The sequence below is a fragment of the Phyllostomus hastatus genome, unplaced genomic scaffold (genome assembly GCF_019186645.2).
Source record: "Phyllostomus hastatus isolate PE091 unplaced genomic scaffold, TTU_PhHast_1.1 phas_contig_308, whole genome shotgun sequence".
Lineage (NCBI taxonomy): Eukaryota > Metazoa > Chordata > Mammalia > Chiroptera > Phyllostomidae > Phyllostomus > Phyllostomus hastatus.
Genome location: NW_025333848.1, coordinates 1156652 through 1170791, shown reverse-complemented (window position 1 = coordinate 1170791; position 14140 = coordinate 1156652). Strand labels below are relative to the sequence as shown.

At 36.0% G+C, this 14140-nt stretch overlaps 1 protein-coding gene across 1 annotated transcript in view; it reads left to right on the top strand.

The window, feature by feature from the left end:
• Window positions 1–14140, top strand: part of LOC123819417 (ovostatin homolog 2-like) — a 42653-nt gene that overhangs the window by 14502 nt on the left and 14011 nt on the right. The window contains exons 14-20 of the mRNA XM_045839764.1: window positions 69–214; window positions 547–696; window positions 2746–2916; window positions 3709–3847; window positions 6322–6415; window positions 8644–8872; window positions 9242–9371. Coding sequence (XP_045695720.1) covers window positions 69–214; window positions 547–696; window positions 2746–2916; window positions 3709–3847; window positions 6322–6415; window positions 8644–8872; window positions 9242–9371 — 1059 coding nt within the window. The remainder of the gene's footprint in view (window positions 1–68; window positions 215–546; window positions 697–2745; window positions 2917–3708; window positions 3848–6321; window positions 6416–8643; window positions 8873–9241; window positions 9372–14140) is intronic.

Here is a 14140-nt window from a genome sequence, read left to right as displayed (position 1 = left end):
TAAGTGTACCCAATGAACCAGGAAATTTTTGGTGTTGTATCTGTTGATGACATCTCCTGTTTACACAGCCTGGAATGGAAACTTCTCATTCCCTGTCAACGTCAGCGCTGATCTGGCTCCTATGGCTGTCATGCTCGTCTACACCCTTCACCCCAGCGGGGAAATTGTGGCTGACACTGTCAAATTCCAGGTTGACAAGTGCTTTAAAAACAAGGTGATGTTTCTTGTTTCTTGCTGGTCCTGAGCTAAAGGGGTGAGCAGTTTTCTCCCTGTCATCTCAGTACTATAAACTTTACATGGTATTCTCACAGTAAGTGTTTTGTAATGAATCATTAGGGGGATGAGAGAACCAGCAAACAGAATGAATAACTTTTAACCACAATGCCAGTCCTGAGATGATGGGAGAATGGCCCTGCAAAGAGAGTTAAGGGTGACAGTAGCCAGGAGAGAGAGATAGGTGCAGAAATCTATAAGTATTTATTTGGAAGAGATTGAGCATTTACATGAAGTAAGCTGCCTCTCATTCCTTCTCTTTCTCTCCTTCAGGTTAGCATAAAGTTCTCTAAGGAGCAGGGACACCCTGGCTCCAGGACTAGCCTGTACCTTAGAGCTGCCCCTGACTCCTTCTGCGCTCTCCGGGCTGTGGATAAAAGTGTTCTTCTCCTGAAACCAGAGCAAGAGCTATCAGCTGAAAGTGTAAGCACTCTGATTTCTGCATTTTCCCCATTTTTACTTGGACTCCTACAAATCAAACCTTTTGGATGATATTTTTGAGGTGGAACATGTTGAAAGTATCAAATATTCTCTTCCATTGTTCCTTCATGGGTTGTATACTTATTTCTCTTGGCTGACCCAGCACTCATAACAATACAGAATTCTGTAGATAATTATAGCAGGTTAGGGATCATGCAACAATATGATTTTGAAAAACATCACAGATATAATTATATGTGTGTGGAAACCTAGAGTTAAATCTCTGTGTTGAAAGATGTGCTTGGATACAGTCTAAAGTTATTATCTAGGTATTTATCTTCAAACTAGGAATCCTAGAATTTCACACCAAGTTTTTTGTAATTAATAACTGTTGATTATTTCCCTTTCTTTTAACACAAGTACACATAAATATGGAAATTTTTTTAAAATTTTATTTTCCAATTGCACTTTACATTTAATATTATTTTGTTTTAGTGTTAGGTGTACAACACAGTGCTCAGATGACCACATGCTTTACAAAGTGGACCCTTCTTATTTCCCGTCCCCACCTGGCACCATGCATAGTTATTACAATACTATTGACTGTATTTCCTAAGCTGTACTTTACATCCCAATGACCATTTTACAGCTACCAATCTGTACTTCTTAATCCCTTTACCTTTTTCACCCAGTACCTCAACACCCCTCCCCTCTGGCAAATGTCAGCTTGTTCTCTGTACCATCAGTCTGTTTCAATTTTGATGGTTTGTTTTTGAAATTTATGATCATATTTAAAACTAATAATTTTTTAATGTTTAGTTTAAAAATTATTAAACTAAACATTTTAAAATTTTAATAATTTTTAAATTTTTTATTATTAAAAGTATACCTATTGTCTTAATCCATTTGGCCTTCTGTAACATTTGGGCTACCAGAGACTGGGTAGCTTATAAATAACAGGAGTTTATTTCTCCCAGTTCTGGAGGCCAGGAGCCTGAGATCAGCATGCCTGCACAATCAGGTAGAGTGTCTCCCTGATTGCAGACTTCTTCTGCCCTGGTGGAAGAAACCGGGAACTTTCTCGGGCATCTTTTATAAGGGTATTAATCTCATTCTTGAGGGTCCTTCCCTGATGACCTAATCACCTCCTAAAGATCCCACCACCTAATACCATCACACTGGGCATTAGGATTTCGACATAGGAATTTTGAGAAGGCAACAACATTACGTCTATAGCACCTGTGTGTTGTAGAAAAAGCACCCTGTCCCCAAGAGTCACCACACCTCCTGGAATGATCTGATAATTTCCCATCAGCCAGGCTTTTTGGAATTGCCACTTTCGGGCCCATTCATTTCAAGCCCCTTTCCTGTTTCCTGCTGAGTCTGAGGACTAATGACTCATTTTTTGACACTTAATGTTGTACGTTCTCTTATCTGAAGTTGATTTTGTGTGTATTTCCTCTAATTTCTCTAGGCTACTCTTTTTCAGATTGTCTCTTAAGCCCTCCTCTCTAGCTTTCTATGCCCTAGACTCTTTAGCAGCAGTAGAAGCTCTGTTAGAATTTGGTGTTATTTCTCTACAATCAAGTAATTAGAAGGTCACAGTATTATCTGTACCCTAGTAATGTTAAAAACACAAGTCATGGATATTATTACTTCTTCTCTTTGTTATCATGTTTTCTTTAAAATGATGTACAAGAAGATTTAGAATCAGACAGCTACAATTTTTCTCAAGATTTGGAAGTTCAAGCATCGTAATTGCAATGAATTATCTGTACTCTAGGCCTTGGCTTAAGCTGTGGATCTTCAGGCCTCTCTTTCTTACATGATATCTGCATCCTGCACCAAAGCTGAAATTTTTTAAAACATATTATTAACCACCTAAAACAAAGTTTTCCTCTTCTAGAAGAATGAGTTGACACAAAATGTTGGATCCAGTATTATAGCTTTACTTTAAAAAAAAACAATAAATGATTACAGCACAAATTCACCAATTTTGTAAAAATAAAGGGAGTGCTTAACATCACTGAGAGCCATGTGATTTTCTCATAGGTGTACAACCTGCTTCCAAATATAGAACTTCATGGTTATTTCTATCACGGTCTCAACCTTGACGATGGCAAGCCAGACCCTTGCATTCCTCAGAAGGATATGTTTTACAATGGTTTATATTATACACCTGTGAGCATCAATGGGGATGGAGACACCTATGATATTGTCAAGGTAAGAGCAGTTAAATTTTTTTAATTTATCTTATCTCAATTTTCATTTTAGTATTCATAATATATATCTATATTTTATTATTTATGTAGTTTTTTCCTATTATTTGAGATAGGTATCAGTCATTTGCTTAAAGAGCACTCAGAAATTGTCTTAGGAGATATTAGCTTTTGTTGAAAATAAATTAAGTGGTGGCTGAAATTATAAAACCTCATGTTTGAAGTAATGAGACAGTCTTCAATTTATTGTAACAAATCTTATACAGAAATAGTTGAATCAAGAAGCTGTAATATAATCAGGGCTTTATCCAAACCAGGGCTATCAATTAGATATGCTGAGACCTCTCTGGAAGTTCTTTATAGTTGAAGTCACGGGTATAGAAGAAAAGGAGCATGGAATTACATAGATTTTTATTTCAGTTCCAGCTCTTCAAACTGCAAACTGTACATTGTGTAAGTGTGTGAGAGACTGTATGTGTGTTTGATGTTAATTAGGATAGTTATAGTGCCTATTTCAATAGTATTTTTCCTTAGACTTAAATGGAAAATGATGTAAAATATTTAGCAAAATCCTAGTGCATAATGAGTTCTAGATAAATCAAACTGATTATTATTTTTTCCTCCAAATTAAAAATTTTCAATACCTCAAATACAGGTGATTTGTCTTCTAAAATCCCAGACCTTTGTTAGCAGAGGATACATGCATATTTATCATTATAATGTAGATAATAGATCTTCTTTAGGTCTTGCATGAAAGGAATTCACAACTTTTCTTTTGTTCTTTGTTTCTTTGAAGGCCATGGGTCTGAAAGTCTTTACCAATCTCCATTATCGGAAACCAGAAATATGTTCAATGGAGTGGGAGCCATTCCCTAGGCCATTGTATCTACAGAGAGGACATTCACCAATGTACAGTGCCCTATATGAACGCAGATGTGAGTAATCTAGAATTTTGTGTCTGGCAAATGGCCAAAGATGTATTTGAGATAAAACTATAAAAATAGGAATTTTACATGTAAATTATGCCATGTTTTTAGTTACAACTAGACATCCTGCAAAATAAAGCAGAATGGTAATGGTTTGGGCTAAAAGGAAGAATTAGCTTCAGATATGAAAGGAAGTTTAATTTGATTTATAGAACACAATATCAGAAGTGTATATGAGCAGGTTATGCATTGTGATATGGAAGGACAGTTATTATAAGTGAGTATGATACAGGAGAATAAGGTGTCTTTAAAAGACCCTTATGCCCTTGTTATGTATAGACCATAGTTCACAGAGTTCAAGGCAGAGAATATGTTAATTCCCAGACAGCCATACAGCTGGCATCAGAGCAGTGTATTCAAATAGGAAGAACTATTTCCTACTGGAAGAACTTTAAGCACAAAACTCAGTCACAGTCTTAGATGAGTAAAGTAATTAGGTAGATTTCCAATACAGAAATTTCATCACAGAAACAAAATGAAACAAGTCATCAGATTATAACCCAAATCAAAGCTATATTTTAAATCTGAAAACACTTGAATATCATCCCTTAAATCCTTCTGACCTACCACTGAGATTAGTCTAGGAGTAACTTAAGTAGGGCTGATCCTAAAGATGGGTATGAGAAACACCATTTGAGAAAAAAGAAAGGCCTCACAACTTTCTATAAGGATAGATTCCATGAGTTCAAGTCCAGAAGTTGAAACCACTTTGAAGTCTTGGTCAAGAGGTTGAAGTTATCAACTTTTCTGCTACTAAATCAAACCATATTTTGAGCTTGTCGGACACATCTAAACTTTTTAATATCTTTAACTAAAATGTACTGAAACCCAAAGGCATTCATATGATCTCTTTCTTCAGTTATTCATTTATTTATTCGCTCAACAAACATTTATTGAGGTCAGGGGTTTAGTTATGTATTGCAAATGCAATGGCTTAATCTCTGCTCTCCTGGAATGTTTAGTTTATGAGGGAAGCTTTATAGTGAAATGTAATTTCAGAAAGCTGACAAGAGTGCATTAAATGGAAATAAGATCAATAGAAAAGACCTAAATTTCTCAAGGGCTTATTATGTTCTTCTGGAAAAAGTTACATTTATACTTAGACCTGAAATGTGAATGGTAATACACAACAAAAGGAGTTAGAAGGGCATTTCAAGAGGGAAAAGTACTATGAAAAATAAGGTAGAAAGTTAAAGCATTTCAGAATGGCAGAAGGTATAGTTCAAAGGGAAGAGTAAAGATAGCTAAAGCAAAAGGGATAAACAGACAGCTCATGAAGATCTTGTAAGACATTTAGAGAATTCAGAATTCATTCTAATGCAGTAATTCATGCTACTGACAAGTTTTAAGTAGACATTCTAATATGTGTTTTCAAAAGATATTGCTGCTCTTTGGAAAAGGGGATTGGGACTTGTACTGTCTAAGACTGCGTGAAATGTTATAAAAGCTAGTAATTGAGTTGAGAAACAATGCTACTTGGACTACTAGTAAAAAAGTTGTTTTCATTTGATTGGTAACGATATGAAGTGCAGGATGTGGGTGGGGGAGTCAGGAACAATTTTTAAATTTCCAATTTGGGTAAATGGGTAGATTCTGGTACCTGTCATGGAGATGGAAAAGCCTGGAGACCAGCAGGGGAAGATATAATTAGTTAACTTTTTGAACAATTTAATGCCTGTAAAGCATCCAAAAAGGAAATTGCACAAGGGTGCTGTATGTACAGCATGGAGCTCGGAAGAGAGGTCCAGATGGGAGACACAGATTAGGAAATCTCAGCATAAGTACTATAATAAAGCCATGTCTAAGGATATGAATGCAGAAACAGAGCACAGTAAGAAAAAGAGGGCCTGAAACAGAGATCTTAGGAACAAGTCAAGGATGAGGAGATTACATCCTCAAAAGAGAATGGCAAAGAGGTGAGAAGACAACTAGAAGAAGCTGGTATTAAAGAAGTTAACAATAGCGACTCTTGAAAAGGACATAGTGATTAAGAATGTCAAATAGCCTAGAGGCCACGCAAGAAAAAGGTGTTCTTTAGAATCAGCAATATTAACATCATTAAAAGCTTTAGTGAAAGTCCTGTTAGCATAGTGGCATCAGCAGGCACCAAACTGGTTTCTGGCTGACACCAGGATGTTCGATGAGAACCCCAATTCAGTGAATAGACATCACTTTTTCTAAACTGAGCTGTGGAGGAACAATGTAAGCTGACTATTTGTTTATTGGGAGAGATTTGAGCATCAAAATGCCGATGCCTAGGTTGAGATGTACATTTATTGGCAATGAGCACTAGGAGCAATTTCTTATAGTGCTTCACACTAAGCATATATATTTAAAGGCACAGCTTATAGGTCCATGTCATGGAAACATGTATTTTTATTCTTCCAAAATAAAACATCTCTCTTTTCTTTTACCTGGTGAAGTCATGGAGGCGTCTGACTTTGTAGAACGGGCTGTAACAGAAACAGTAAGAACAAACTTTCCAGAGACATGGATATGGGATCTCGTCAGTGTCGAGTGAGCTTTCAACAGTTTTGTATCCAATGTGTCTTTATTTCTATTTTTTAATTTTTTAAAAAATCATTTTTCTATTGCTGAACCTCTAAATTTTTTTTATTTTTTAAATATATTGGATTGAGTATACTACTATAGTAGTACCATTTCCCCCCTTTTACTCCTCTCCACCCTGCACACCCCTCCCACCCACATTCCCCTCCTTTAGTTCATGTCCATTTGTCATATTTATAAGTTCTTTAGCTTCTGCATTTCCCACACTATTCTTACCCTCCCCGTCTATTTTCTACCTACTATATATGCTACTTATTCTCTTTGCCTTTTCCCCTCTCTCATCTTCCCACTCCCCTGTTGCTAACCCTCCATGTGATCTCTATTTCTGTTGTTCTGTTCCTATTCTAGTTGTTTGCTTAGTTTGTTTTTGCTTTTGTTTTAGGTGTGGTTGTTAATAATTGTGAGTTTGCTGTCATTTTACTATACATGTTTTTTTATCTTCTTTTTCTTAGATAAGTCCCTTTAACATTTCATAAAATAAGGGCTTGGTGATGATGAACTCCTTTAACTTGACCTTATCTGAGAAGCACTTTATCCCCTCTTCCATTCTAAATGAAAGCTTTGCTGGATAGAGCAATCTGGTATGTAGGTCCTTGCCTTTCATGACTTGGAATACTTCTTTCCAGCCCCTTCTTGCCTGAAAAGTCTCTTTTGAGAAATTAGCTGGCAGTCTGATGGGAACTTCTTTGTAGGTAACTGTCTCCTTATCTCTTGTTGCTTCTAGGATTCTCTCCTTCATTTTTACCTTGGCTAATGTAATTATGATGTGCCTTGGTGGGTTCCTCCTTGGGTCCAACTTCTTTGGGACTCTCAGAGCTTCCTGGACTTCCTAGAAGTTTATTTTCTTTGCCAGAAATGGTGAATTGGAGAAGTAAATGGTGATTTGGAGAAGTTCTCCTTTATTATTTGTTAAAATAACTTTTCCACTTGCTGCTCTTCCTCTTCCCCTTCATATACCCCTATAATTCAGATGTTAGAACATTTAAAGATGTCCTGGAGGTTCCTAAGCCTCTCCTCATTTTTTTTGAATACTTGTTTCTTCATTCTTTTCTGTTTGATTATTTCTTTCTTCCTTCTGGTCTACTCCATTGATTTGAGTTCCAGTTTTCTTCCCATTCCTATTGGTTCCCTGTACATTTTCCTTTATTTCACTTATTGTAGCCTTCATTATTTCATCTAATTTGTAACCAAATTCAACCAATTCTGTGAGCATCCTGATCACCAGTGCTTTGAACTGTGCATCTGATAGGTTAGCTATCTCTTCATCATTTAGTTGTATTTGTTCTGGAGCTTTGATCTATTCTTCTGTTTGGGCCATGTTTTTTGTCTCTCCCAGCACCTCAACCCCACAGGTGTTTTCAGTTGGTGTTTTGAGACTTTATTTCCTGGCACTGGAACCCTGGGTTTTGTGGCCTGTCTCGCTCCCCAGTTTTGCCTGGTTTGTCTGCACGAGAATGTGGGACCACCCAGTTCTGCAAGCCACCTTGCACGCCAGGCTTCTCCACAATCCTCCACCTCACTGGGTCCACCCGCTGCTGCCTTGCACCACCACCTGCGCCCCCAGGGTCCACCAGCTACCACTGTTTTTGCCACAACCCCTCTCTGCCTGGCTGCCCAACTCTGGTCTTTCTACTGGTCTGGATGAATGTGTCTACTTTAACTCCTTGGTTATCAGACTTCCATACAGTTCAATTTTCTGTCAGTACTGGCTGTTTTTTTGTTTCTTAATTTTTGTTGTCCTTCTTTTGGTTGTGCCAGGAGGCACAGTGTGTCTGCCTACACCTCCATCTTGGCCAGAAGTCCTTATTTCTATTTTCTTTTTGTTATTATTTATTTAAACTTTATTTTTGGGGTATATAAAGCATTACCATATTTGTAAAATATGTAATATAACACTCATTTGTGTGTGTTGACCACATATTTTAATATTTCTTCAGTATTGTTTCTCATTAATTTCATGCAGACAGATGTAACATAACTTACTTTAAAAAATAATGTGTGTAAAGGAATGTGGTCTTTTTAAGGTTAAATTTTAAGGCTTTTATCTAATGCCCATCTGAACAATATAACTCATTTTTAACTTTCAGTTAATACCTTTTTTTTGCTTGCTCTGGACTAAATTTAGTTTCCTGGTTTAAACAAAATAAATTGATTTTACCAATAATCTATCCTTCTAGTTCCTCAGGTTCAGCAAATCTTTCATTCATCATCCCTGACACTATAACTCAATGGGATACAAATGGTTTCTGTGTAAATGGTGATTCTGGATTTGGCATTTCATCAACAACTGCTCTGGAAGTCTCACAGTCTTTCTTTATTGAAATGACCCTCCCCTTTTCAGTTGTCCAAAATGAACAATCTGATGTGATTGTCAATGTCTTCAGCTACCTGAATACATGCGCAGAGGTAAGTTGTTGCCTTTGGAGACAAAGTCTAATAAGGGCAAACAAAGTCCTTAATATTTTCCTTGAAGGTTGACATATTATTTTCATTCTCAAATGTGAAATTGTACTATAAAGTAATAAAAATTGTTGCCATAATCCTCAAATGAAAGCAATTGCTTTAATGCACAGCAATGATTTAAATGCTGCTTTGAGAAGGTCACTTCATGACATGCATTCTACCATATTTATCTTTGCATGAGAGGAGTCATTTGGTATCTTTTATCTCTGCTAATTTAAATTAGGTAGAGCAGAATCTTCTCAAGATTGGAGGAGGAATAGTAACAGCAAAGTATTTGGAGTGCCACCCTCATTACCGTGACTTTCTTTTTAGATTTCTGTTCAATTGGAAGAATCTCAGAATTTTGAGGCAAATGTCCACACCCCTAAAAACAATGGCAGTGATGTTATTCAAGCTGGAGAGAGGAAAACATATGTCTGGACTCTTATACCTAAGAAATTAGGTAAGCAGCTATCTATCTATGTCAATCCCTCATGGAAAACCAGCCCATTTTTATTGCCTCTATTTATTTTCCTTAAATTCTCTATGCAATTTTCCTCATCACATTTTTAACTCGACTTTTTTTTAAATTCTCATTAAAAATATTATTTTTATAATCTAATTTCTTGTTGGTAATGCTTGTGTAAAGCAAAACCATTCTTCATTTATATAAAAACATAATGTGATCATAATACAATATAGATGCTAATTTGTATGAACTATTAAGACTGTATATATTACCCCAAATGAAGGCCCCATTTTCGTTAATGCTAACCAATTTAATTTTCACTTGTTCCTTCACCTAACATCCTGAACCTGTTTTACCCATACAAAAATTACTCCTTAATCACAATAAATTTGACAGGATTTGCAAATTTATTAAATACATTATGAGATACCAAAAAAACACTTAGATGGAGATCAAACATTGAGAAGCATAACTCAGTGCAGATATTACCTGCAATATAAAAATATATATTTGTACATACTTCTTGAAAATATAAGGGAAGGGAAAAAGTTAAAAAGAGTCTAGAAAACAAAGAAGATAGATGAGCTCCATGCATGATGGTCACTATCACTAAATTAAAAAGTTGAGTGTCATTAAATTTTTTAATTTTATATCTCATATTTATTGTATTTTTGTTTTTTTTAATTTATTGGGTGACATTGGCTAAAAGTGTATAGGTTTCAGATACACAACTCTATAATATATCATCTATATATATTGTATTGTGTGTTCACCACTAGAGTCAAATCTCCTTCTATCACCAACAGAGTATTTTTATGAGATCATTTTAGTTCACCCATAATATTCACTTGTCTAAGACTACTTTTCCTATTAGATTTTAAGTTTTGCATTATTCTAACTACACAAGGTCTTCAAAAATCAATTACTAGGCAATGAATTAGTTAACAGTGAGAATCAAGGAAAAAAATCAGAAGATACCTTGAAACACATAGAAATCAGAATACAACAACCCAAAATTTATGAGACATAGTGAAACCAATCCAAAGCAGGAAATTCATAGCGTTATAGGCCATTCTCGAAGAAGAAGGAGAAGGAGAAGAAAAGGAGGAAGAAAAGGAAGAAGAAGAAGAAGAAGAAGAAGGAGAAGGAGAAGGAGAAGGAGAAGAAGAAGAAGAAGGGGGAGGAAGAGGAGAAGGAGGAGAAGAAGGAGAAGAAGTAGGAGGAGAGGGAGGAGGAAGAGGAGGAGGAAGAGGGAAGGAAGAAGGAGAGGCAGCTCAAATAAACAATATAATTTTACACTTAAAGGAACTTGAACAACAAAAAAAGCTCAAAATGAGCAGAAGTAAGGAAATAATAAAGATCAGAGCAGAAATAAATCAAATAGAACCTTTAAAAATGATACAAAAGATCAAGGAATCCAAGAGCTTGTTCTTTGAAATGATAAACAAGATTGACAAACCTTTAACCAGATTCACCAAGAAAAAAAGAGAGAGGACCCAAATAAATAAAATCAGATATTAAAGAAGAAAAATAACAACTGACACCAAAGAAATACAAACAATTGTAAAAAAATATATATAGTGAACAACTATATGACAAAAAACTGACAACCTCCACAAAATGGATGCATTCCTAGAAACATAACAATCTTTCAGAACTAAATCAGGAAGAATCAGAGAATCTGGATAGACAGATTATACCTAGTGAAATTGAAGCAGTAATCAAAATACTCCCAACACACAAAAGTCCTGGACCTGGTGGCTTCACAGGTAAATTTTACCAAACAGTCTGAGAAGGACTAACACCTCTCCTTCTCAAACTATTTCAAAAAAATTCAAGAGAAGGGAAGGGTCCCAAGCTCATTTTACAAGGTCAGCATTATCCTAATTCAAAAACCAGATAAAGACACTTTAAAATCAAAAGAAAATTATTGGCCAGTATCTCTGATGAACATAGATGCTGAAATCCTCAACAAAATAGTAGCACACTGAATACAGCAATACACTTTAAAAAAAATCATATACCATGATTAAGTAGGATTTGTTCCAGGAATAAAAGATAAAAATCACATGATCATATCAATAGATGCAGGAAAAGCATTTCAAGATTCCAATGATGTATTTCATCTAACTAGAACAAATATTTCCAAAAAATTTTGGAACAACAAATGGCCCCATATAGCAATAGCATTCCTGAGAAAGAACAAAGTTGGCGAATCATGCTACCTAATATCAAACTATACAATAAGGCCGTAGTAATGGAGACAACCTGGTACTAGCATAAAAACAGACACATAGATCAATGGAACAGAATGGAGAGACCAGAAATAAACCTACACCTTTATAGTCAATATTTGACAGAGGAAGCAAGCACATACAATGGGCTAAAGACAGTTTAATCAATAAATGGTGATAGGAAAATTGGCCAGATATGTGTAGATAGATGAAACTAGACCACCTTCTTACATCACACACAAGAATACGTTCAAAATGGATCAAAGATTTAAGTGTTAGACCCAAAACCATAAAAATCCTAGAAGAAAATATAGGCAGCAAATTCTAGGACATTGCTCACAGCAATATTTTATCTGATATATCTCCTCAGGCAAGGGAAACAAAAGAAGAAAAAAAAAACAAATGGGGGCTACATCAAGCTAAAAAGTGTTTGCACAGCAAAGGAAACCATCAACAAAATAAAAGACAACCCATGGGATGGAGGAACATATTCATCAACACATCTGACAAGGGGTTATGATCCAAAATTTATAAAGAACTTATAAAACTCAAAACCAAAAAAGCAAACAATCCAACTAAAAAATGGACAATGGGTCTGAATAGACACTTCTCCAAAGAGGACATACAGATGGCCAATAGATATACAAAAACATGCTCAGTGTCACTAATCATCAGGGAAATGCAAATTAAAACCACAATGAGATATTACTTCAAACTACCGCAATGGCAATCATCAATAAATCAGCAAAAAACAATTGCTGGTGAGGACGTGGAGAAAGGGGAACCCTTTTGCGCTGTTGGTGAAAATGCAGAATGGTACAGCCACTGTGGAAAGAAATATGGAGATATCTCAAAAAATTAAAAATGAATCTGCCTTTGACCAGCAATCCCACTTCTGGGAGTATATCCAAAGGAACTCAAAACACTAATTGAAAAGAACATAATCACCCCTATGTTCACTGCAGCATTATTTACAATCACCAAGACATGAAAGCAGCCCAAATGCTGCCATTGATGAGCAGCCCACTCATCAATAGATGAGTGGACAAAACAACTATGGGATATTTACACTATGAAATACTACTTGGGCATAAAAAAGAAGAAAATTTTACCTTTTGCAACAGTATGGATGGACCTGGAGAACATTGTGCCAAGTGAAATAAGCCAGTCAGAGAAAGACAAATACCATGTAATTTTGCCTATATGAGGATTCTAATAGACAAACTGAACTAAAAAGCAAAATAGAGCCAGGCTCATAGAAAGAAGGATGACAGCTATGGTGGAGGGAGAGGTTAAGGGTAAAGAGATAGGGCAAGAGGAGAAAGGATTTATGGACATAGACAACAGCATGGTGATTGCAGGGGAAAAAGAGTATAAGAGAGCTAAATAGTAATAAGAAAAATACAATAAAAATGTTTAAAAGAAATGAAGTATAACAACAAAGAAAATCAAGAACAGTGTTTTAGTTATGCATATTGGTATATAGGTTTACAGGTAATATTAAAGCAAGATTTAGTGGATTTTCCAATCCACTAATTTTTACAATGGGAAACTGGAGATTAGTTGATGTTGTTGTGTTTTCTTTGTGTGTGTGTTTTTGTTTTTTATTGTTCACATGCAGTTGTCTCCATTTTCCTGCTACCACCTACCCCCACCCCCCACCCTCAATCTTTCTCGCTTTGGCTTTGTCCATGGGTCCTTTATACATGTTCCCGATGACCCTTCCTTTCTTCCCCTGTTATCCCCTTCCCCTACCCCAGTTACTGTCCATTGGTCCTTTATCTCAGTATCTCTGGTTATATTTTACTTGCTTGTTTGTTTTGTTGATTAGACTCCACTTACAGTTGCGATCATATGGTATTTGTCTTTCACTGCCTGCCTTATCTCACTTAGCATAATGGTCTCCAGTTCTATCCGTGCTGTGCTGAAGGTAGGAGTTCCTTCTTTCTTTCTGCTGCATAATATTCCATTGTGTAAATGTACCACAGTTTTTTAATCCACTACTTTACTAGTTGGCATTTAGGTTGCTTCCAGCACTTGGCTAATGTAAATTGTGCTGCTTTGAACATTGGAGTGCACAAGTTCTTTGAATTAGTGTTTCAGGATTGTTAGGGTATAATCTCAGCAGTAGGATCACTGGTTCCATTTTTAGTTTTCTGAGGAAATTTCATACTGTTTTCCACAGTGGTTGTGCCAGTCTGCCTTCCCACCAACAGTGCACTAGGGTTCCCTTTTCACCACAACCTCACCAGAACTTATTGTTTGATGATTTGTTTATGATGGCCATTCTGACCAGCATAAAGTGGTATCTCAGTGAGGTTTTAATTTGCATCTCTCTGATAGCTAATGCTGCTGAGCATCCTTTCATATGTCTCTGGGCCATCTGTATGTTCTCCTTGTAGAACTGTCCATTTCTATTCAACATACTATTGAAAGATTAGTTTTATTTCATGTATGGTGATATCACAGGGAATAAGAAACTAGATTCCTTTTTAGCACTTGATTTAAATTCAGTACCCTTTCCACACT